Source organism: Dipodomys spectabilis, unplaced genomic scaffold, assembly GCF_019054845.1.
Source record: "Dipodomys spectabilis isolate Male_0828 unplaced genomic scaffold, ASM1905484v1 ptg000038l, whole genome shotgun sequence".
NCBI classification, from domain to species: Eukaryota; Metazoa; Chordata; class Mammalia; order Rodentia; family Heteromyidae; genus Dipodomys; species Dipodomys spectabilis.
Genome location: NW_024870715.1, coordinates 547,827 through 571,776, shown reverse-complemented (window position 1 = coordinate 571,776; position 23,950 = coordinate 547,827). Strand labels below are relative to the sequence as shown.

The 23,950-nt window shown below is 37.2% G+C and overlaps 1 protein-coding gene across 3 annotated transcripts in view; it reads left to right on the top strand.

The window, feature by feature from the left end:
• Positions 1-23,950, top strand: part of Nubpl (nucleotide binding protein like) — a 215,838-nt gene that overhangs the window by 184,815 nt on the left and 7,073 nt on the right. For all 3 annotated transcript variants that reach the window (XM_042677408.1, XM_042677407.1, XM_042677409.1), the window contains one exon: positions 12,331-12,451. In XM_042677408.1, coding sequence (XP_042533342.1) covers positions 12,331-12,451 — 121 coding nt within the window. The remainder of the gene's footprint in view (positions 1-12,330; positions 12,452-23,950) is intronic.

The window sequence follows — 23,950 nt, the reverse complement described above, 5'->3', positions numbered from 1 at the left end:
TGTGAGGCAAGCACTCTACCACTGAGCCACCTTCCCAGCCCCCACGTGCACTCTTATAACTTTCCTTAAAAGAAATAGAAGGGCCTTCATTTTAGTGGGCCTCAACAATAACAAGGAGAATTGTGCTAGATTTGTACAAGCATTTCAGTACAAGGTCAATATGATGCTTCCATATATGTAGCTGTTAAGCCACATATATTTTTATTTCTCAGAGAATTTGTTTTTGAAGTTTTTCCATTTATTTATGTTTTAAATTTCTTCCAGAAATGTTTTTATAGTTTTTAGCAGACAAGTCTTTCACTTGTGTGGTTTAATTTACTCCTAAGTGTTTTTTTTTTTTCTCAAAGAGTTTTATTTATGCAGGGAAGAACTTTTTGGGGTGTTAGTTTACTGAAGACCTCCCAATTGTTAAGCAGGTGCTTTAGCATCTGAGCTATGCCATCAGCCCTGATTTGCAATTTTTTTTTTCCTTTTTGAGATAGGGTCTTGCTCCCTGCTGTGTACTTGCCTGGGTACTAGTCATCCATCTATGTTACGTTTCCCAGTTGCTAGAATAACAAGGTATACCTCCACATCCAGCTCTTTGTCAAGAAAGGATCTCACACACTTCTTTCTGCCCAGGTGTCTTCTGTGACCCCAACATTTTCAACCATCCAAGTAGCTAGGATTCCAGGTATAGCACCTTCCTAGAGCAGAGCTTTTTAAACTTCAACCCATGGATTAGCCTCAGAGTAATCGTTCTTTCTTCTGTACCCACCACAAATTGTATGGATGTGTTTATTTTGGTATTGAAAGAATTTGTAATTTGCCTCAAATTCTTTAATAGATTAGAATGAATGGACTCTCAGGGAAGTTTCATAAATGTTTATTCATTCATTCAGTTGATAAGTATAAACTAGTGTTATAGTAGGTTTGAGGTGACTGTTTTCAACAAGTCCCTCTTCTTCCTTGCCAGTTAGTGCAGAGCTGTGGACACTGGCAAATTGTTGAGCCTGGGGTTGGATCAGCATGCTCGGGTGAAAACCAAGGAGCTCAATGAGAGAAACCTGTGTGATGACCTTCCAGGTGTTTTGAGGCTATTCTTACTAGCAGGAGCAAGATTGTGATTAGTAAGTCATTTATGCCCAGTTAGGGTCTGTGTTGTGAACTTTAGCTTTGAAAAAATTTAAAGCAGTGATAGCTATACGGCTGCTTCTGACAGAAAACTTTCTCCAAAGCATCTAGTTTGAACAATATGACTTCCAAGATAAACTAGATACAAGTAATGCTACTCAGATAATTGAAACCCCATTGTGTAAGATTTAAAAGGCAAATCAGAAAAAAAGAGAGGAAGCTCTCTACCAAAAGTTATGACACTGAGTTATAAGTAATCAATATCCTTTCTAGAAGAAATTACATAATGGGGCCATTGGTCTGTTAAGATGACCTCAAACAGGATAATAATCATTCTGTCTAAATATAAGTGAATGTTTCACATCTCATTCTGTAAGGTAAAAGTAGAATCACACATCTATCTTACTCAAAACCATGAAATACTGAGGGAATTTTTTTTAAATATCATTCCTTCTGTACTTTATCATTTTGTATATCAATACACCATTTCACTTGATGCTACCATTCAAAGTGACAGTGCACTGCAGGACTTTGCTGGTTGCAACTACAGCTGCAGAATTCAGCACACATACCCATTTAGCTCAAATACTTTCTCTTACTGGTAGCCCTTGACATTTACTGCCTTATAAATAAAAATACAGTCTCCTATTGTTCTAGCAATTTTTTCTGTAGACTCAGAGAGTGGAACAGATAATCCTTATGGGACTTAACAGAAAAGAGATAGTCACTGAGCATAGGTTAAGCTGTGACTAGGTGGCTACCACAAAGGATATTAGCAAGAAACTATGAGGAAACATCACAAGTAAAGGATGATGGGCTGTGTGAAGCTCAAAAGAGAGCTTCAGAGATTAAAGAGTGAAAGAGCTGCTTAGGATCACATTGTTTATATTGGTGTTTAAATTTTCAGAGTTGGAACAGCTCTGGATCATGATAGGGTCCAGAATGTGGTCATGGGTATGTGTGACTGAAAGGGACAAGAAATGAAGGTCATTTGTAATCCAAGACTCATAGAATTTATAGTTCTGTCTTCTTGTTTTTTGGACATTTTCTTGTATTATTTTTAACCCCTCTTTTTCTTCTTTATTTTAGAAAAACAACCTAGGCAGAATGTCTTAATCATCTCCTAAGCCTGCAGAACAACTTAGGTGTTTAGTAATACTTGCAAGTAAATGAGTAAAACTTAGCAGCTATGAGCACTGAATGGAGTTTTGACATCCATGGTGCGGCTGTAAGTGAGAAGTAGACTTGATGACTTCTGAAATCCCTCTGGCTCTTAAAAGCCTCAGAGTCTAAGTAATGATAAAATGTTTGAAATTAGAAAGTGTTACATAATGCAAAGAGGATGTTATGCTTTGTTTATTCCATTTTTATTCCATTTTTTCCCCTGACTTTTAGTCTTGTTTTCTGTTTTCCCCCTTTTGAAATGCATTAGTTGCCATGGAAACAATGATGCCATAGGAATTCATTGGTATGGACAGAGGTTGGTAATACAAGAATTTAAAATGCAAGAACATTTTAAAGTTAATTTAAATGATTTCTTAAAACTCAATCCATAGGTAGAAAAAGGAGAGAAAAGATGAAGTATAAATTCCCTATCCTTTGCCAAATTTTTGGGTATCTCAGTGTTTTTAGGTAGACTATTATAAGAGATTTCAGCTTTACACTTTCATTTTTGGTGGTACTAGGGTTTGAATTCAGGGCCTCATATTTGCTCAACTCTACCACTTGATCCATGTCTCCAGCTCTACTTTTGGTTGTTTTTTTTGAAGACAGTCTCACTGCTTTCTTCCCAGGAACCTGGATCCTACAGATCTTAGCCTCTTGAGTAGCTAGAATTATAGCTATGATTGGTGGCTTATACACATTTTTTTATTAATGAATAATTTATGAGTTGGGTCATTCGCATTTTTGTTGCTGCCTTTGCAGGGAAGTCCCAAGCACCTTGATTTGATCTTCTTCTCCTAAACATTTGGTGTCAGTTCAATTATAAACATACATATCTATGTATTTGTACTGGATCAGGATGTAAACTACTTCCCTTATTAGGAAGACAGTGTAAAATGTGAGTAAGTACTGGAAGAGGTCATAGGCTATAAGAGTCCTTTTTTTGAATAATAGCAGTGAAAGCAGGGAGGGAAAGAACATATCTGACATTTTGAAGCAAGACTTGGCAGATGTGGCAATTGATTGAATCAAAAAGACAGACATCAAAAGAACTTTGAGAGTTTGCACTGCCCTTAAAAAATCTACCAGGAGCTGGTTTTCTGCTCATAATGACAATAACTGGAAATAAGAGTTTAGAATCTCAGTTTTGAAGCTCTGTCCTTATTCTCTTTAAGGGTTTGATTTACTGTTGTCAAGGAAAAGACCTGTAGGAAAAACAATTAAGTGTGGGCCTTTGTAGTTTTACTCACATAACCCAGAACTCAACTGATTATTTGTCATATATATTTGAAACCTATATACAGATTTTTTAACAACTTAAATAGATATGCTGTTTGGGGGGGACAGATTTGAACTCAGAGTGTTACACTTGGTAGGAAGGTGCTCTGTCTTATAAGCCATGCTCTAGTCCTTTTCTCTGATTATCTTTGAGATACAGGGTCTTGCTTTTGGACTAGGCTGGCCTGAACTGTGATCTTCCTATTTATACTCCTTGCCATAGCATGGATGACAGACCCATACCACCCACTATTGATTGATTTGGGGGTCTTGTGAACATTTTTCCTGAGCTGGTCTAGAGCCATGATCCTCCCAGTCTCTGCCTCCAGAGGAGCTAAGATCATAGACATGAGCCACTGGCACCCTGAAAAAGCTATATTCTTTAATATTAATTTGTATTTGCAAATTCAATCACTCTGAAATTTTATTATAATTTTTAGGTAGTAAGATTCTACTTTACAGAGCCACTTTTGCCCTAAGTAGTGAAGAGTATGAATTTAGTAATGTGAATAATAAAGTTCTAATCCCAGCTCTGTCATCTTGTAACTATATGACCTAAGGAGTTATATACTCTGTGCCCTACTTTTTTCTTTTATAAGGAGACTGAGATGAGAAATAAAGGTGGTAATTCACATAAATGACTTAGTATAGTTCTTAGCATACTAAGAACTGATATACATATCTAAACACTGATTGTTGGCATAATGATATACAATTAATGTTGCTTACTATAATTACTGTTTAGAATGTTATCACAAAACAGACAAATTTACAACTAAGATGTTTATGTCACCTAGGCATTTTTGATTAGTTCCTTTATTTGCTAATAAGGATATTAACAAGAAGTTTAAAAAACTAAATACTTCTTTGAGATTACCTTGTTACTTTACTATTTGAGTCGTTATTAAAATAATTTAGAGTATAAAATTCTACAATATTTAAAATTTACAGTAAGATAAATAGAAAATAGGCCTCCAAATCCATAATAATGCAAATTCCATAGACATTTATTTTTTGTTCATGCTAACAGTACTAGTAGGTAAGCAAGAGAGCAGAGTATCCTTTTCCCATGGAATCATTTAGGCATTTAGAGCCTCAGCATTTGAAAATGACTTCTAAGTTCACCATTGGGCCCATCTTCATTCTAGCAATCCTGAATTGAAAGCGTGTTAGGGATGTGTACAAAGAAGAGTCCGAAGTGCAGTCAATGTACTTCAACTTATATTCTATTAGGTAAAATTCAATCAAGTAAGTACAGCCGTTTTTCTCTAGGAGCCTAAGATAGGTAGGGTAGATGAGAGTACGATTAGCAGTCCATGACACAGTTGACCTGGCCACAGATCATACTAGGCTTTATATAAAGTAAAGCCTATTGCTGACCACTGAATTTATTCATTTCCTAATAAATAATTCAGAAAATTCTACAATTTCAGATCTGAAAATAATTGCTTATTATATAAAAGAGAATTTTTAATTTTCCTATGATTTACTCTTTATGCTAAAAATGGGAAAAATTCCCACTGTGGTCTGGAAATGTTTTTGTATTTATTTGTAAAGATTAATGGTTATTTTGTCTCCCAAGAAAAATTATATTACCTTAAAACCTCGTTCTTGTTAATTTTTTTAGCATTTTACATTTTCATTACCAAAGTTTTGTTATATGAAACACCATGGCAATGAAGATTGAGAGTGTGTCTTATTATTTTTCTGACAATGGATTCATTTGAACAGAGAAATCTATTCTTGACCCATGGATTCATTTGGAACTTATGTGCTTGTGATATTTATCCTAGTGCTTTTTAGCATCTAGTTTATCATATTTTACTTAATTCTCTAGTCTATCTGTGCCTATGCCATGCACAAGCCCCACCTCCCTAAAACTAATTTATAAATAGGTTATCTTACATGAAGATGAAGGAAATTGGCGTATTTGGTCTCTTTTTAATCCTTGAACATAAGTTTTCTCCTTTGACCATTAAGTGATTTCATGTTATTCTCTGGGGAGATTAAAAACTTTGAAGATGATATAATATGGATATTGTTTGTTTCTGAAAAGATCATGTGTTGGAGGTATAGTTTTCAATGTGGTGCTGGGACCGTTAATAGGTGGGGCCTATTTAGAGGTCTTTAGGTCACTGGAAATTTGTTTTCATCAGGGATTACGGGAACTCTGACCTCTCATGAGAATGAGTTATCATAGTGAATTTGATTTCTGAATTACTGTCTTCCTGATAAAAATTTCTTCCTCTTCCATAAGGTCTTGTCATCTCTCATGAGGACCTCACCACAGTGCATAATCCCTTAAACTGTGACCTTTATACACCAGTTTTTTTTTCTGTATTATGTTAGCCTGCCTAAGTATTATTTCATTACAGCAATGAAAACCAGACTAACACAGATATACATAAAGAAACAGTATCTTTTTGGAGGCCTTGAAAAGTGCTATTTAAATTCTTTTGAGGATGTAAGATGTTTCCTATCAGGCCTTCCCTATAACTGTCCTCTTAATTATCATGTTAAATTGCTTTGCTAAATTGTATTGACTCATCTTTGTCTCTGGCCACTTAATTCCATGTACAAGATCCTATAGTCCATTTACTTGTCACCTTATTTGGTGACTTCCATATATAAACCAATGGCCCAGCTATTTTGAATTTTGGCTTTGTAATTTACTATATGATCTTGAAGGGAGCATTTTAGTGTCAGTGTTCTCTTCCATGAAATATGGATGATAGTACCCATCTCATTATAGCAGTTAAGTGTGATTATATAATCAGTCATTAGTATATCTTAGCATATAATACTATAAATGGTAATTTTGAATGTTGCTATTATAGGACAGAGTTTAGAGATCATTATACATCTTTAATTTAGAGATTAAGAATTCAAGGTATAGGGAAGTTGAATTGTACCTCATGGCCCACATCTGCTTAGTTGGTACCTGAAAAGAAAGTGAACGCAGACCTCTTCCTGAAAACAGGAATATGGAAGTCCCACCTCATTTTAAAAAGTTACCATCTATAACCTGCTTCAAGAATAAACTAAAAACTGATTTGAGGTTAATGAAGAACAGAAAAGCACTTATAAGTCTAGTATGTTTCAGTTATTATTCATTTTCTACTTAACAAAGAGGTTTTCTTCCTCACATTTTGTTAAACCATAGCTTTTAATCCTTATGACAGGTTCCAGCCAGCAAGCATTTAACCTGATTGTAACCTTGAGAAATTGGATTATATAGTAGCTTGAAAAAAATCTTGCTTGTTACTTAATATGAATTTGGGTTTAAAATGTCAAGAAGAAATTAAAATTTAGGCCTTTTGAGATTGCTATATTCAGTATACTTAGACACAAAAATCCAATACTTAGAGCAATGTTGATATTTCAGAGAGTCAATTTTTAATAAGTTAATAAAAGAAATATGCTTCTGAACAACTATAGATTGGAATAAGAATAACATGTAAAATGTAGTGGCTAATGTTAGCTAGGCATATAATATTTCTTTCTTCAAGTAAAACTACCTGAGGTAAAAAAGAAAAAAGAAGCACACACTTTAATGAGGCATTGAAAATGAGCTTGCTCACAGCTGCATCTCAACAGCATTATGTAAATTCTGCTATTGCAAAGCTTCTGTTTTCTGATGTTTCTGCTATCAAAGGATATACACAACAGCCCTCCAGTAAACACAAACAGCTTGATAATATGTAAAGTATTCATAAGATATAAGGCTTTTTTGGTAGGCGTTTATGTGGACATGAATTCTTTCCTATTTAAGAGAGAATTTTTATGACCAAAATTAGAATATGGACATTTTTTATGCTCTTCTTTACATTAGTTGCCTTCATTTAGGATCTCTGTGATTTAGAGAACTACTGTTAAATGAGTAAGAACAGTGAGTTTTAGTACTTAAACGTTTCTCTTTGAGATTTTCTCCCATGGTTTTTCCTCAAAACCTTTCAGAGTTCCTTAAGAAAAAAAATTTTTTTTTGCTGTACTACTGTTTGAACTTAAGGCCTTGCACTTGGTAGACAGGCACTCTTGTGCTGAGCCATGCCTCGAGCATGTTAGCTTTTTATTGGACTATGACGTACCAACCTAATAGCACATATTACAAGTGTGTAGCTCAATTCATTTTTGTAAAATGAATTATTTATGTTAAAAAAATAAAACATCTTCCATGATTGATTTTTGGATAACATAGCCCTGAATTTATGTTTGTCTAAGAAAGTTAATATACAAAAACAAATCCTTTTTATTTTTTCCATTATTTTACATTGTTTTTTAAAACTCTGAATTGAATCCTAACTAATGAGTTTGCTATAACCATAGCTATAGTGGCCTCTCCGATTCAAACTCCTTTAGTGGTATCTCTTTGCACTTATATAAAACCGGACACTTGAATATCACCTACATTCCCATCTGTTCAGACTTACCTCGTGCTACTCACACCACATCTCACAAGTATCAGATTGGCTTTCTAAATTCTTAAAAGGATACGTGTACTCCCTATTTCTCCCTTGAAATAGGGAGTACATGTATCCTTAAACTCTAGAGTAAGCAAGACTCCAGTGACTCATGTTTGTTATCCTAGCTACTCAGGAGGCTGAAACATAGAGGATCACAGTACAAACCCAGACCAGACAGAAAAACTCTGTGAGATTCAATACCTCCCCAAACAACAAAAAGCAAGACTGGAAGCCTGGCTTAAGTAGTTGAGCACTAGCTAAGCAAACACAAAGCCCTGACTTCAAACCCTGTTGCCATCAAAAACAAACAAAAAGAAATTCTAGAGCATATTAAACCCTGTCTGTTCTGCCCTGTCATATTGCTTGCATTTTGCATCCATAGAAGTGCTTTTGGTTGTTGTTGTTATTCAGCCCCTTTCTCCAGGTAGAGCACAAGCCCTAAATGGGGCAAATATCAAATCTCTTGTTCACCACTGTGTGTTCTCCTCACTCTATTCAGCCTAGTCACTAGTATATAATGATACATTAATGGTATTTGGTTATAGTGTCATATTTAATGTCTCTGATATTTAAGTAATCTGTAGAGAATATGCCTGAGACATTTATATAGTCTATAGAGAACAATCTGATGAGAAATAAATCAGTCAGACTGCAAAAACACTCTTGAACCATGTTTCTATGTCTTGGAGAATCTAAGAGATTTCAAGGTACATGTGCTTTTCCTGTTCTCTCTAAAGTACACCTTCACCTAGACTTTTATGTTCTGTATTTTTTCTGTTTTCATTTATAGAATGATATGTTTTAAATTGAAGCCCTACAAAGAGTAAATTTAACATTTAATATAAGTGACAATAGAACCGTTTAAGCAATGGGTATATAGTCATAGTGAATAAGCAAATAAGCCTCTAGCTTTCTGGAGATAGCTCTAAATTAAAAAAGCAGTGTGATATATTTTTCCTGATACTTCACATCAGAAAAAAGTACATTTTAGATCTGCGGAAATGCTTTCCTACAAACTCATGCCCTTTATAGTTTGTCTTTTCTGTTGCTCCTTTCAGAAAAAAAAAATAACAAATCTTATCACTTTCTTGTCTGTGTGTTTCCTTGTGGACTTTCAGTGTTGTTCTTCATTCAAAATGCAAATGTTCTAGTAACTCCTTCAATGACAGTGGTATGGAGAAAATGATGGGATGATGCAAACATTGCTTTCTCTGAGTTTCTGACGGTGGTGCTGACTGCATTTTTATTTTAGGAGCACCTTATTTTTTATCAGTAAGACAGTGAGGTTGAAAGGAGCATGAATACAAATCACATTTGTAGAGCCTATGTATTTATTCATCAGTACTATCGAATAATAATGTTTATTAAGGATCTATTTTTGTCCCAGAAACTAGGTAAATTCAGAAAGATGTAGGGATTTCCTATGAAATGTTAATATTTTGTTTTGATCAATAACAGTTGGCTCTTATTATAATAAGAGCTAAATATCAGTCTTTTGCTACCACTGTCAGTTTCTCCCCAATTATAGAATGAGAATGATAAAAAAACAAACAAACCTCTTTTTTTATTGTTATTGTAAAGGTGACTTACAGAGGGGCTATAGTTACATAAATCAGGTCTGAGTGCATTTCTTTTTCAACAGTGTTCCTCTTCCCTTATTTTCTCCCAGGTTTTCCCTCCTGACTACCCTTCCCCACAAATTGTATCATTTATTTTTAACATGTTGTCTAGTGAGCATTATTGCTTCGTTTACTCACTCTTTGTCCCACCATGTCTGTGCTGCCCCTTACTTCCCCAAATTAGATTAACTTACATACAACACAAAAGGCACAGAAAGCAAAAACAGTGATGGGGAGGGGGAACGGACAAGAAACAAAAATAACAGAGCCTCGTTTTTCCATTGCTTGGAGTTCATTTTTTACATAACTCATTTTATATGATCATATGTACATAGCTATTGAACCCTGTGATACTCTCCTAAGAATATCCTCCTTAGGTCTTACTGTGTGAATGTCTAGTGTCTTATATCATTTATCATATCCAACTGTATTTTTTGTCCTTTACCATCCAGTGTGTTTACTTGTAGAGTTATAGGCACTTTCTATTTACAACAAATGAGGGAAACCATGCTACCTTTCTTTTGGTCTAAGTTGCTTTAGTTAATATAATTTTTCTAATTCTTTCCATTTCCTTATGAATGGTATGATATTATTCTTTCTGATGGAAGCACAGAATTTCATTGTGTATATATACCATTCCTCTGCTGATCCATTCATCTGCTGAGGAGCATCTGGGTTGATTCCATATATTGGCTATGGTAAACAATACTGCAATAAACATGGTTATGCTGGTAGCTTTGGTGTGGCCTGGTTTGTGGTCAATTGGGTAAATGCTCAGAAGTGGAATTACTGATATTAGGAAAGCTCTATGTTTCCTTTTTTGAGGAACCTCCATACTGCTTTCCAGAGTGGTTGAACAAGTTTACATTCCCACCAACAGTATATAGCATTCTCTTTTGGCCACATCCCTGCCAACATCTGTTATTGTTAGTTTTCTTGATAAAGTCCATTCTAACTGGGGTGAGGTGAAATCTCAATTTGACTTGCATTTCTTTTATGGGGAGAGATGTTGAACACCTCTTCATGTATCTATTGGCCATTCTTACTTCCTTTGAAAAGAAAACCTCTATTCTTATAAGGAATGAATAAACACCTTGAAATCATTTTTTAATAAATGATGTGTAATAAGGGCCAAGTATAGGTTACCTGTTATTTGCCATGAGATATTGCCCATCGTAATCTCTTTAGTATTTTCTCTCTTCTCTTGTTCTCTATATTATCTTCAGAACAAAATTTCTGTAATGCACATCTAATTTTCTAGTACTATTTTTCAGTACCATCTTTTCAACTTGAAAAATCTCCATGATTTTCTGTTTGCACAAAAAAGCAACATATTCATGAATGGTATTTTATACCTTATCCTCTATATTAGTTGCTTTTCTCATCAACATGACCAGAAAACCTAATAAATCAACTTTGTTTTGGCTCACAGTTTGACAATTAAATCTGTGGTTGCTTGACGCCATGTAGTTGAACAGAACATCATGGTGGTGAGTTTGAAGAGGAAGAAACTATTTACCTCTTGGCAGACAGAAAGCAGAGAGAAGAGATACAAGAAGTAGCCAAGACAAGATATAGCCCAAGGACCACTCTCCCAAGTGAACTGCTTCCTCCAGCTAGGCCCTACTTCCCAAAAATTTTACTGCCTCGGGGTTGGGAAGGTGACTCAGAGGTAGAGCGCTTGCCTTGCATGCCTAAGGCTCTGCACCACATAAACAAAAAGAAAAAAAAACGAAAGTGGCGCTGTAGCTCAAGTGGTAGAGTGCTTGCCTTGAGCTGAAGAGCTGAGGGACAGCACCAAGGCCCAGAGTTCAGGCCCCAGGAAAGGACCCCCCCCCCCAAAAAAAAAAAATTCACTGCCTCCCAAAATAACAACAGGACCAAGTGTTCAACACATGAATCTATGGGAAACATTTCATACTTAAGCCTTAATACCATCTGACCCTAACCTTCTTTGCTTAATTGGTTTCTGCATTGACTATCACTGGGTTGTACTTCAAATAGGTACAAATAGTTAAAGTTTTGATGATTTGGCTGTACCCTTGCTTCTGCCTGAGTCCTGCCACAGGCCTCACCCCTTCTTCAGGCTGCCTTCTCACAACTGGAAGGAACAATTATCCATGGTTAATTCAAAGATTCCTCTCATTCTACCCAGGCAGAGATTTTTTTTGTTCCGGTTTAATCATTTCTTTTAAACATTTACCACTTTTAAATATTATTATTTCTTAAAGTTAGTTACCTTTGTCTTGATCTCTATCTGTGAGTGTCTTGAGAACAAAGACTTTCCTTACTCGCCATTGTATATTGCCATGTAATATACAATGTAAAAACTTGTATATTGCCATGTAATATACAAGTAAAAACTTGTTGAAATGATATATTAAGATTCTGTTGTTGCTGGGTGCCAGTGGCTCACACCTATAGTGCTAACTACTAAGGAGGCTGAGATCTGAGGATGATGTTCAAAGCCAGCCCAGGCAGAAAGTCCATGAGACTCCTAATCTCCAATAAAGTGCCAGAAAACTGGAAGTGGCACCCTGGCGCAAATGGTAGAGTACTACCTTGAGCTGAAGAACTGAGGGACAGCACTCAGGCCCAGAGTTCAAGCTTCACAATCAACAACAAGAACAAAAAAATTCTGTTGTAGGTTTTCTTTTTTTTTTAATTTCAATGTTTTTTCTTTTTTATTCCAGGTTCTTGGCCTTATACAAAATATGAGTGTTTTCCAGTGTCCAAAATGTAAATACAAAACTCCTATTTTTGGTACTGATGGTGCCAGGAAACTAGCACGGACCCTTAATCTTGACGTTCTAGGTAAGACCTCAGTGTTCCTTACAGGAGAAGTTGCAAAGAGAAAGTGGGGTGAGGCTTGGTGATTAAGAATGCTTTGTTTTAAATTATGTTAGTGTAGTGCTGTTCTATCTGTTTTCTTTGGCTGTGTGTGTGTGTGTGTGTGTGTGTGTGTGTGTTCATGCATGCATGTTGGTACAGGAGCTTAATCTCAGGACCTAGGTACTGTCCTTTTACTTTTCCCCTCAAGGCTAGCCAAGCTTCACTTTTGGCTTTTTGGTGGTTAACTGAAAATAAGAGTCTCCTGCCTGGACTGGCATTGAATCTTTTTTTGAGGGGGGGAGGTCTGGTCGTGGGGCCTGAACTCTGGGCCTGGGCGCTGTCCCTCAGCTCTTCAGCTCAAGGCTAGCGCTCTACCACTTGAGCCACAGCACCACTTCCGGCTTTTTTCTTTTTGCTTATGTGGTGCTAAGGAATTGAACCCAGGGCCTCAGGCATGCAAGGCAAGCACTCTACCACTGAGCCACCTTCCCAGCCCCTGGCATTGAATCTTGATCTTCGGCTGTCAGCCTCCTGAGTATCTAGGATTACAGATGTGAGCAACTGGTGCCCAGTACTTCTTTGGCTTTTAAAAAATAGGCTTGTCCTGCCAGGCACCAATGGCTCACACCTGTAATCCTAGCTACTCAAGAGGGTGATATCTGAGAATCATGTTTCAAAGCTGGTCTAGGTAGGAAAGCCTGTGAGACTCTTCTCTTATCTTCTGTTAACCAAAAAAGTCAGAAGTAGAACTGTAGCTAAATGTGGTAGAGTGATAGTCTTGAGAAAAAAAGTTAGGAGACAGCAGCTAGACCCTGAGTTCAAACCCAGGACCAGAACAACAACAACAACAAAAAAATTGTCCTATCAACTATGATACTAATTTCTACCACAGATAAAAACTGCCTGAAACTTCAGTCTTGAGATGAGAGTTTTGTACTAAAAGTACAATGACTTACAGCCATGTTTTAAATCATTTTGGATGCTAAATTGACCATAAATACTTCAGCATCAACAAATATAATTGATGCTATGCAGCTGTACCAGTGTTTGGTTTTGGAGCATATACAAAGAGGCCTTCCCAGTCAGGAATGTGTTGTCAGTCTTTACATTTTAGAATGACAATATTTACAGTTTTCTATAATCTTTTTTTTTTTTTTTTTTGGTCTGGTCGTGGGGCCTGAACTCTGGGCCTGGGCGCTGTTCCTCAGCTCTTCAGCTCAAGGCTAGCGCTCTACCACTTGAGCCACAGTGCCACTTCCGACTTTTTTTTCTGCTTATGTGATGCTGAGGAATCGAACCCAGGGCCTCATGCTTGCAAGGCAAGCACTCTACCACTGAGCCACCTTCCCAGCCCTCTATAATCTTTTTATGTGTTTGCCATGGTACTACAATTTATATATATATATATATATATATATATACACACACACATACATGTACACATTGTTCACAGTACATTGTTAAAGATTACTGCAAAAGGGAGAACTAAAATCATGTGTTAACTGGGCAAAGCAGATCTTTGGATGCAACATGATTTTTGAAAAATTCACAAGCAACTTATTGGACTTTTAAGAAAATGTGTATTGATAATATTGTGAATGAGTTTCTGTTCTGGTCAAAGGCAAATGTCAGTTGCTGAATAAGGGTTTTAGGTAGCTAAAAATTAAGATTATGTAAATATTAAAGAATTTCAAAAAATAATGATAAATTTCTTAAAGTTAATGTTAAACATATTATGATTATTATACATTTATATTATAATAGTAGGTGAACACCAGGTGAATACTAATGATGTATTTTGATACATTGTCTAATTATACCCAGTAATTGTATTCTTCAACTGCTTTTCATTTAACTAACATAGAAAGTTCAATTTTCCAAAGAACAGATTGACATTCATTTATATAATAAATTAGATGTATAATTATAATGAATTATTGAATTATGATGGCAGTATTACAGTTCCTTAACTTACAAATGAGTGGCACAACTTTGTAAGTCATTTATTTAGGATTTGAAACATCTCACAGGTAAAGTCTTCAAATCTGCAAGTCAAGTTTTAACCAACAACTCACAAATACATAATTGCCAAAAAAATGTCACAAACTAGGTAGATAATACTATAGACTGCTATATTTAACAGTGTTACAGGAAAGATAATTTATTCAGTTCCAGCTCAGGACCCCCTACCTGTTTTAATGTAGTCATATGGTCCCAAGAGGGGTCTCCCATGAACTGGAGCAGAAGATCTAATTATGTAGCGACTGGAACTGTAAATGAGGCACTGAAGCCAGGAAAGGAGCTCTCTTAGCTAATGTCACCTGAGAGAACGTTCCCCTCCCCCCAACCCAAGAACCCTCTCTGGTCCATACTGATACCTGCCAGCCACTTAAGTTATTTCATCATTTGGGTTATATTTTAAATTAATTACTTGGTTAAATAGCATTTCAGGACATTATCTAATATTTATCTACAGAAACAGTTTATGCATTGTACTTATGGTTCAGACCATGTTAGAGAAAACCCTTGGACCTATTCTGAGTCTGAAGTATACCCTCACTTCTTTCAGAGATAGTCCCTTAAAAGTACTTCTCATGTCTTGGAGTTCATTTTGCTTAGCATCATCTTTTTTTCTTTTTTTTTAAATTTTATTTTATTTTATTTGAGACCATACTGTACAGAGGGGTTACAATTACATGGTCAGGATAATGCATACATTTCTTACCAAGCATTGCAGCCTCCTCCTTTGTTTACCCTTCACCTCCCTTCCCAGCCTCCCCCCTCCCCCCCACCCAATCATACCCCCCCTCCCCCCCCCCTCCGACATTGTAAAGCTGGTTTTGACATGACATTTTGTACTTCTCATTGTTGCAACAGGTCCACCTGAATCCTTAAACGACTTGTTTGTCCCCATCTCCTCCACATGTTATACTGACATCAAATATAGTGAAAGCAGGGGTTACACTGTGGGGGAGGGACATACAAAGCAACCAAGAAATAATCTTATAAATGCGTTAGAAACACATGCATGAAAGAAACAAAAACATTAAAATACATATTTGAGGGTTCGTTTTCCTAACATCACATTCTCTGACTTTTTCCGCTTGACTCATACCTATACTAGATATTGCAAATAAGGGAAACCATGGGACCTATGTTTCTTTGGGCCTGGCTTACTTCACTTAATATAATTTTTTCCAAGCCTTTCCATTTCCTAACAAATGGGGCAATGTCATTCTTTCTGATGGAGGCATAGAATTCCATTGTGTATATATACCACATTTTCTTGATCCATTCATCTATTGAGGGGCATCTGGGTTGGTTCCATATCTTAGCTATGGTAAATAATGCTGCAATAAACATAGTTGTGCTGGTAGCTTTAGTGTGGTCTTTTTTGTAAACATTAGGGTAAATGCCCAAAAGTGGGATTGCTGGGTCATAGGGGAGTTCTATGTGAGGTCTTTTGAGGAACCTCCATACTGCTTTCCAAAGTGGTTGAACAAGTTTACATTCCCACCAACAATGAAGTAAGGTTCCTTTCTGTCCACATCCCCTCCAGCATCTGTTGTTGTTAGAGTTCTTGATTTTTGCTGTTCTAACTGGAGTGAGGTGATATCTCAATGTTGTTTTGATTTGCATTTCTTTTATGGCTAGGGATGTTGAACATTTCTTCATGTGTGTATTGGCCATCCTTCTTTCTTCTTCAGAGAAGCTTCTCTTTAAGTCTTTCGCCCACTTACTTATTGGGCAGTTGTTTCTTTGAGGATTTGTTGTTGGGTGGTTTAATTTTTTGAGTTCCAAGTATATTTTAGATATGAGACCCTTGTCCGTTGTATGGCTAGTAAAGATCTTCTCCCAGTCCGTGGGCTTTCTATTGATCTTGCTAGCTATGTCATTTGCCCTGCAGAAGCTCTGCAACCTTATACAATCCCATTTGTCCAATCTTTCTTTGATTTGTTGTGTTTCCGGGTCTCTATTCAGAAAATTTCGGCCTGAGCCAAGGAGACCCAGGGTTTCTCCTATTCCATCCTGTAATGTTTTCAGAGTGTCTGCTTTGAGTTCAAGGTCTTTGATCCATTTGGAGTTGATTCTGGTGCAGGGTGATATATAAGGATCTAGCTTTAGTTTTCTACATGTAGTTAACCAGTTTTGCCAGCACCATTTACTGAAGAGGCTGTCTGTCTTCCATTCTATTGTTTTAGCTCCCTTATCGAAGATTAGATGGCTATAGGTCTGTAGGTTCATTTCTGGGTTTTCAATTCTATTCCATTGGTCCTGAGGTCTGTTCTTATGCCAATACCAAGCTGTTTTGATTACTATGGCTTTATAGTAGAGTTTGAAATTTGTTTTTGATATTCCTCCAGCCGTGTTCTTTCCGTTGAGGAGCGTTTTTGCTATTCGGGGTCTTTTATTGTTCCATATGAATTTTTGGATTGCCTCTTCTATTTCCTTGAAGAATGAGGGTGGAATTTTGATAGGTATTGCGTTGAATTTGTAGATAGCCTTGGGAAGTATTGCCATTTTCACGATGTTAATCTTTCCAATCCAGGAGCATGGGAGGTTTTGCCATTTTTTAAGTTCTGTGTTGATTTCCTTTTTCAAGATTTTAACGTTTTCATCATAGAGGTCCTTCACTTCTTTAGTTAAGTTAATTCCTAGGTATTTTATTTTTTGTGGGGCTATTACAAATGGAGTTGCTTTCCTAATTTCAGCCACACTTTTCTCATTGTTGGCATACAGAAAAGCCATTGATTTTTGGGGGTTAATTTTATAACCTGCTACTTTGCCAAAGTTTTGAATCAGCTTGAGTAATTTGGGAGTGGAGTCTATGGGATTCTTTAAATACAAGATCATGTCATCTGCAAAGAGGGAGAGTTTTATTTCTTCTTTCCTTATTTGGATTCCCTTTATGTCTGCATCTTGTCTTATTGCTGTAGCTAGGCATTCTAATACTAGATTGAAGAGAAGTGGAGAGAGTGGGCATCCTTGTCTTGTTCCTGAGTTAAGAGGAAATGGCTTTAGTTTTTCACCATTGAGTATAATGCTGGCTGTAGGTTTGTCATATACAGCCTTTATTGTATTGAGGAATGTTCCATGGATTCCTAATTTTTCCAAAACCTTCATCATAAAGGGGTGTTGGATCTTGTCGAATGCTTTTTCTGCGTCTATTGAGATAACCATGTGGTTCTTATTCTTGCTCCTGTTGATGTGATGAATTATATTAATTGATTTGCGTATATTGAACCAGCTTTGCATCCCTGAAATGAATCCTGTTTGATCGTGGTGTATGATTTTTTGGATGAATTGTTGAAGTCGATTGGCCAAAATTTTGTTGAGAAGTTTTGCATCAATGTCCATCAAAGAGATGGGTCTATAGTTCTCTTTCTTTGATGAGTCCCTGCCTGGTTTTGGGATGAGGGTTATGATGGCTTCATAGAATGTGTTCGGTAGTGAGCTTTCTCTTCCAATTTCATTGAAGAGTTGGAGGAGAATTGGTGTGAGCTCTGCTTTGAAGGCCTTGTAAAATTCCGCTGTAAAACCATCTGGTCCTGGACTTTTCTTAGCTGGGAGGTCTCTTTTTGCTGTTTCTATTTCAATGCTTGATATGGGCCTGTTAAGATAGTTTAACTCATCTTGGTTTAGTTTTGGCATGTCAATATTTGCTAGGAAGAGGTCCATTTCTGTCAAGTTCTCAAACTTATTAGCATAAAGTTTTGAGAAGTATTCCCTTATAATGTTCTGAATCTTGGTTGTTTCCGTGGTGATGTTTCCATTCTCATCTCTGAGTTTATTAATTTGGGTGTGTTCTCTTCTTTTTCTGATAAGATTTGCTAAGGGTCTGTCAATTTTGTTAAGTTTTTCGAAGAACCAACTCTTTGTTTTGTTGATTCTTTCTATAGTTTTTTTGGATTCTAATTCATTTAATTCTGATTTAATTTTGATTATTTCTTTCCGTCTACTGGATTGGGGTTTGTCTTGCTGCTCTTTTTCAAGGAGGTTTAGATGTGTCATTAAATTGTTAGTTTCAGATCTCTCCAATTTGTTGATGTAGGAGCTCAGAGCTATAAACTTGCCTCTGAGTACTGCCTTTGCTGTGTCCCAGAGGAGCTGGTATTTTGTGTGTTCATTTTTGTTGAATAGCATGAACATTTGAATTTCCTTTCTAATCTCTTCCATGACCCACTCATGATTCAGCAGTGTGTTGTTCAGCCTCCATGTGATACCGGACTTTCTTTGGTGGCTTTTGGTGTTGAGTTCTAATTTTATTCCCTTGTGGTCAGAGAGAATGCAAGGTATAACTTCAATGTTTCTGAATTTAGACAAGTTTGCTTTGTGGCCTAAAATGTGGTCTATTTTAGAAAACGTTCCATGTGCTGCTGAGAAAAACGTGTATTCTGATGCTGCTGGGTGAAATGTTCAGTAAATGTCTGTTAAGTCTAGTTGATCTATGCAGCTGTTTAGATCTGCGGTTTCTCTGTTGAGTTTTTGCCGAGTTGATCTATCTAGTGGGGAGAATGGTGTGTTAATATCCCCAACAATTAATGTCTTTGGATCTATATGGGATTTGAGGGAAAGTAGTGTTTCTTTGATAAATTTGGGTGCTCCATTGTTTGGCGAATAGATATTTAGAATTGTAATATCCTCCTGAAGGAGAGATCCTTTAATTAGTATGTAGCGACCTTCTTTATCTCTTTTCACGAATTTTAATTTGAAGTCTATTTTATCTGTTATTAGGATTGCAACTCCCGCCTGTTTATGCGGTCCGTTTGCTTGGTAGATTTTGTTCCAGCCTTTAACATTGAAAATGTGTTTGTTTTTACGGGCAAGATGTGACTCCTGCAGGCAGCAGATAGAAGGGTCTTGTTTTTTAATCTAGCTAGGGAGTCTATGTCGCTTAATTGGAGAGTTCAGTCCGTTAACATTAAGAGATAGGACTGAGAGGTATTTGGGAGTTCCTGCCATGTTATCTACCTTCTTGGGGGCTGCGAAAACTGGGTTCTTCCTATGGTTCTTGGATTCTCAGTTTGGGTGCAGTTTCTTGGCCTTTATTGCGGTCTTGTTGGTTTTCTATGTGTAGGACATCTTTAAGAATCTTTTGTAGGACTGGTTTGGTGGAGATGTATTGTTTCAATTTTTCTTTGCTATGGAAGGTTTTTATTTGGCCTTCAGTTATGAAGGAGAGTTTAGCTGGGTACAGTATTCTTGGTTGATAGTTGTTTGTTTTTAGGGCATGGCATACATCATTCCAGGCTCTTCTTGCTTTGATTGTCTCTGCTGAGAAATCTGAGGTGATTCTAATTGGTTTCCCTTTATAAGTGATTACCCTTTTCTCTCTGACAGCTTTAAGGATCTTTTCCTTGTTCTGAGTTGATCCTGTGTGGATTATAATGTGGCGGTGGGATGTCCTATTCTGGTCTGGTCTATTTGGGGTTCTAAAGGCTTCTTGTATCTGGACAGGCCTATCTTTTTGCATGTTTGGGAAGTTCTCTGCTAGGATCCTGTTAAACAAATTTCCTAGACCATTAACTTCTGTTTCTAGGTGCTCCTCTACACCCATTATCCTTAGATTAGGCCTTCTGATGGTGTCTTCCAGGTGTTGGATAGATCTATCATATTTCTTGGACTTGTCTTGGATGGTTGTATGTTCTTTCTCTATAATATCTATGCTGTCTTCAATCCCTGAGATTCGATCTTCTGCATGGTCTAACCTGCTGTCAAGACTCTCTACTTTGTTTTTTATCTCTTTTCCTTCTAGTTGGTCAGCTTTGATGGCTTCAAGTTCTTTGTTGAAGCTCTGTTTTAGGTCTTGTATGAATTTCTTTACTTCCTTAATTTGGTGGTCAGTGTTTGTCCTCAAATCGCTTAGTTGATTGGTTATGGTTTCTTTGGGCTCCCATTCCTTCTGTTGGGTTCCATTCAGCATTCCCTTTGTGGTCTCCCTGACTTCCTTCAACTTTTTGTTAATGGATTCCATGAATGCCTTTAGTGATCTTTGTGTGTTCTCTACCTGGTCTCTCAATTCCTGTATTACTCTTTGATTAGCTTCCTCTCGTTCGTGGGATTCCTGCAGATCTCTTTGAGTGTTCTCAGCCTGCTCACGCCATTCCTCCCTTTCTCTTTGAGTATTCTCAAGTTGTTCACGCAATTCCTGTATCAGTTTTTGAGTAGCTTCCTCACGCTTATGATATTCCTGTATAAACTTCTGGGATGCCTCCTCTCTCTCCCTATCACGCTCATACAGAGTCCTTTGTACGTTGTCAAACTTTTCATTTATCATGTTTGCCACCAGTGTTTGTAGAGCTGTTTGGGAACTCTCCTCTGGATTATTCATTATCTCTTCTAACCCCTGATTATCAAGATTGGGAATTGAGATACCCGAATTTGCCATTTTTCTTGTGTTTTTCCGGCTTACTCTGCCCATTTGAGATGAAGATAGCACCAGTTTTGTGCTAGAACACTATCTTAAGGCAACCATCAACCAAAGTTTGCATTTGTACAGTTAATAGTCTACAGATACAATCTAGTTCAACAGATACATCTATTCGACATCAAACCACTATATGTTAAAGGGCTTCGAACCGCAGAGAAGAATTTGGAAAACCAGAAATTATTAGGGTTAGGGAGAGATGTGGGTAAAAAATAGGAATAGATTGGTGTGGGGAGGCACATGGAGAGTTAACTATGTCCTAATCACAATGCAGGAAATAGGTTGGGTAGGATGCAAGTAGAGAGAGAGAGAAAAAGAAGAAAGGGAAAGGGGAATGAAAAGAGACCAGAAAAAAAAAGAAACGTAAAAATTAATGTTATTTTAGAGATTAAAGGACCATCTATTTATAGAGAAATATGAATATGTTGAGAGAAAGGGAGGGACATAGAGGAGATGTGAAAAACTTTAAAAAAATGCTTAAAATATTATATAGGTATAAAGAGGTAGTACTGCTATTAATGAATTTAAGTCTCAGAGGTTTTGAATTGAGTAATAAGTTTGTGGATTAAGTGTGTACACAATAGGGTCTACTGGTTAACTACGGGTTTATCTGAGGATGTGCAGGACAAGAGTTAAGTCATATAAAGAAGAACAAAGAGGAAAAGATGGAAAGGATAGGAGAGTGAGAAGAAAAGATCAGAAATTCAGTAGAGCTAGACAAAAAACAAAAAGATAATTAAGAATGAAAGAAAAAGAGAAAGAAGACAAGAAAAGAAAGGAAAACACACATTCACGTATTCCTAAAATAAAAATTATAAGAGGAGAAAGAAAAAAAAAAGTTAATGGAAAACAATTATTTTTTCAGAAGAGGCAAAAATTAAAGATTAATAAAAGTTTTAGAAAAGCAAAAAAAAATTTTTTTTATATATATAAGGTAACAAAAGACGAAAAAAAAAACCAAAACAAAAAAAGAAAAAAGAAAAGAAGAAGAAGAAAAAAAAAAAAGTTCTTTGATTTTTTTTTTTTTTTTTTTTTTTTTTGGGAGGGGTGGGAAGAGTCCTGTATCTCCCTTTTGTCTGTAACCAGAGTCTGGTTGGAGTCTCTGGTCAGCTTGAGGTCCTGTGGCTTGATTGGTTTCTTAAGTCAGTTTGTTGGAACAGGCAGAAAAATGCTCTGCTTTACCCAAAATTTTGAGATCCCCCTCCCAGGTTAGTTTACTGGGAGGGTGATCTGCTTTGAGAACCACAGAAGAGGGGGATGCAGTGATGAGGCTAGGTTCTGGGTACTGTTGAGGCCTTTCTACAAACAGTAGCTTTGCCCTGGGGCTATTTTGTGAAAAAAACTCACAGCACCCAGCCTGGAGCCATTCTCAGGGTTTCTGTTTTTCAATTGATTGTGGAGGCTGCTAGAGGGAGGGGCAGCCTCTGGCTCTGGTTACCCGGTGAGGAGAGCCACTCCAATGGCTGGCGCCTGAGCTGGGTGACTTTTCCCTGGGTGGAACTGAGTCTGTGAGGTCACTTCGCCGTTAAGTTCTTGTGACCTGCTAAATGACTCGTTTTATTCCAAGGCCTGAGCTGGAGCTAGCCGCTCCTCCGAGCTTTGTCGGTATCCAAGATGGAGATCACCGGTGCTGGGGGGGAGGGGTGGCCTTCCCTCCTCTGCTCCCTGAGAAGGAGTGAGGACGTCGGGCTTCTACTCACGCCGAGTCTTGGATCCTGGGTCGTCTCTGGTCTGCAAAGTGCAGGATGAAGTTGTCCGCTCCTTGTCGGTTCTTGCTGGTGTTGAGTAGAATCCGCTCGCCCGCTGCGTCTGGCTCCTTCGTCCCGGACTCTCTGTGTGAGCGCTCAGGTATGGCCGCGGCTGCGGTCGCCGCTGCGACCCTGCCGCCGCAGCAGCAGCTGCTGGCAGGCGCTCAGATGTGTCTGCTTGGCTTCCCCTCTCTTGACTAACTCTCTGTCCTGTGATGGCACACTTGGTGTGATTCTCTGGCTTGGGACTGTTCACTGGAACTCTGAAACTGTTTTCTATGCAAGAGCTTGTTCAGATTCCAGCTTCTCCTCCGCCATCTTCCCGGAACTCCCAGCATCATCTTATACGGTCATATGTACATACCTATTGAGCTAGTCTGCTCATTTGAAAAGATTATCCTAAACAAATACTAATTATTGTAAATAAGGGAAACCATGGGATCTATGTTTCTTTGGGTCTGGCTTACTTCACTTAATATAAATTTTTTCCACAAGAGGTTTTTCTTTGTTGTTGTTTTTAATGTACTATGTGGTTTTTTTTGTTTCTTGTGTATGTTCTTCCCCCTATGGTCTATCCCCTGTTGTCACTGCATTTGATTTTGGTACCCTGCCTGGTATTGAATATACGTTTATTTGAAGTAGGGATGAGAATGGGAACAACAGAATGGTGAGACAAAGGACAAGGGGGAACCAATGCAACAGCGATATACACAAGACAATATGTTGGAAATTATGTGTACAACTTTGGGGTGAGGACATGGGGGACAGAAAGTAGGAGAAAAATGAGGGAAGGGTAACAAGTTTCACAAGAAATGTACTTATTACCTGACTTATGTAACTCGAACCACTCTATACATCACCTTGACAATAAAAAATAAAAATAAAGTACTTCTTACACCCAGGTTGCTCCATACCTTTGTTCCTCTCAAGATCCACTGTTAATGCATTACCACTCTAACTGTGCCCTCTCCTGGTATACTCTTGAGTTTCTGTAGATAGGACTGTGAGTCTCTGGAGGATAGAAACAGTGTCACTAGCTGGCTATATAAAAGAGAACAATTTGCTTATTTTACTTTCATCTCTGCTGTAGAAAAAAAAATGATTCCAAATTCCTTATTGTAATTCATACAGGGGGAAAAAAACTTTATAGATGGCTAAGTGTTTTCTGTAATCTGTAATCTCTGTCCCTTAACAATTTCTTATACACTGAAGTTGATCTGTAGAATATACATCAGATTGACTGAAAAGCTAATCCTTAAAGGGCTACTGATGTTCATATAACTTGTTATTTGATTCTTGAATATT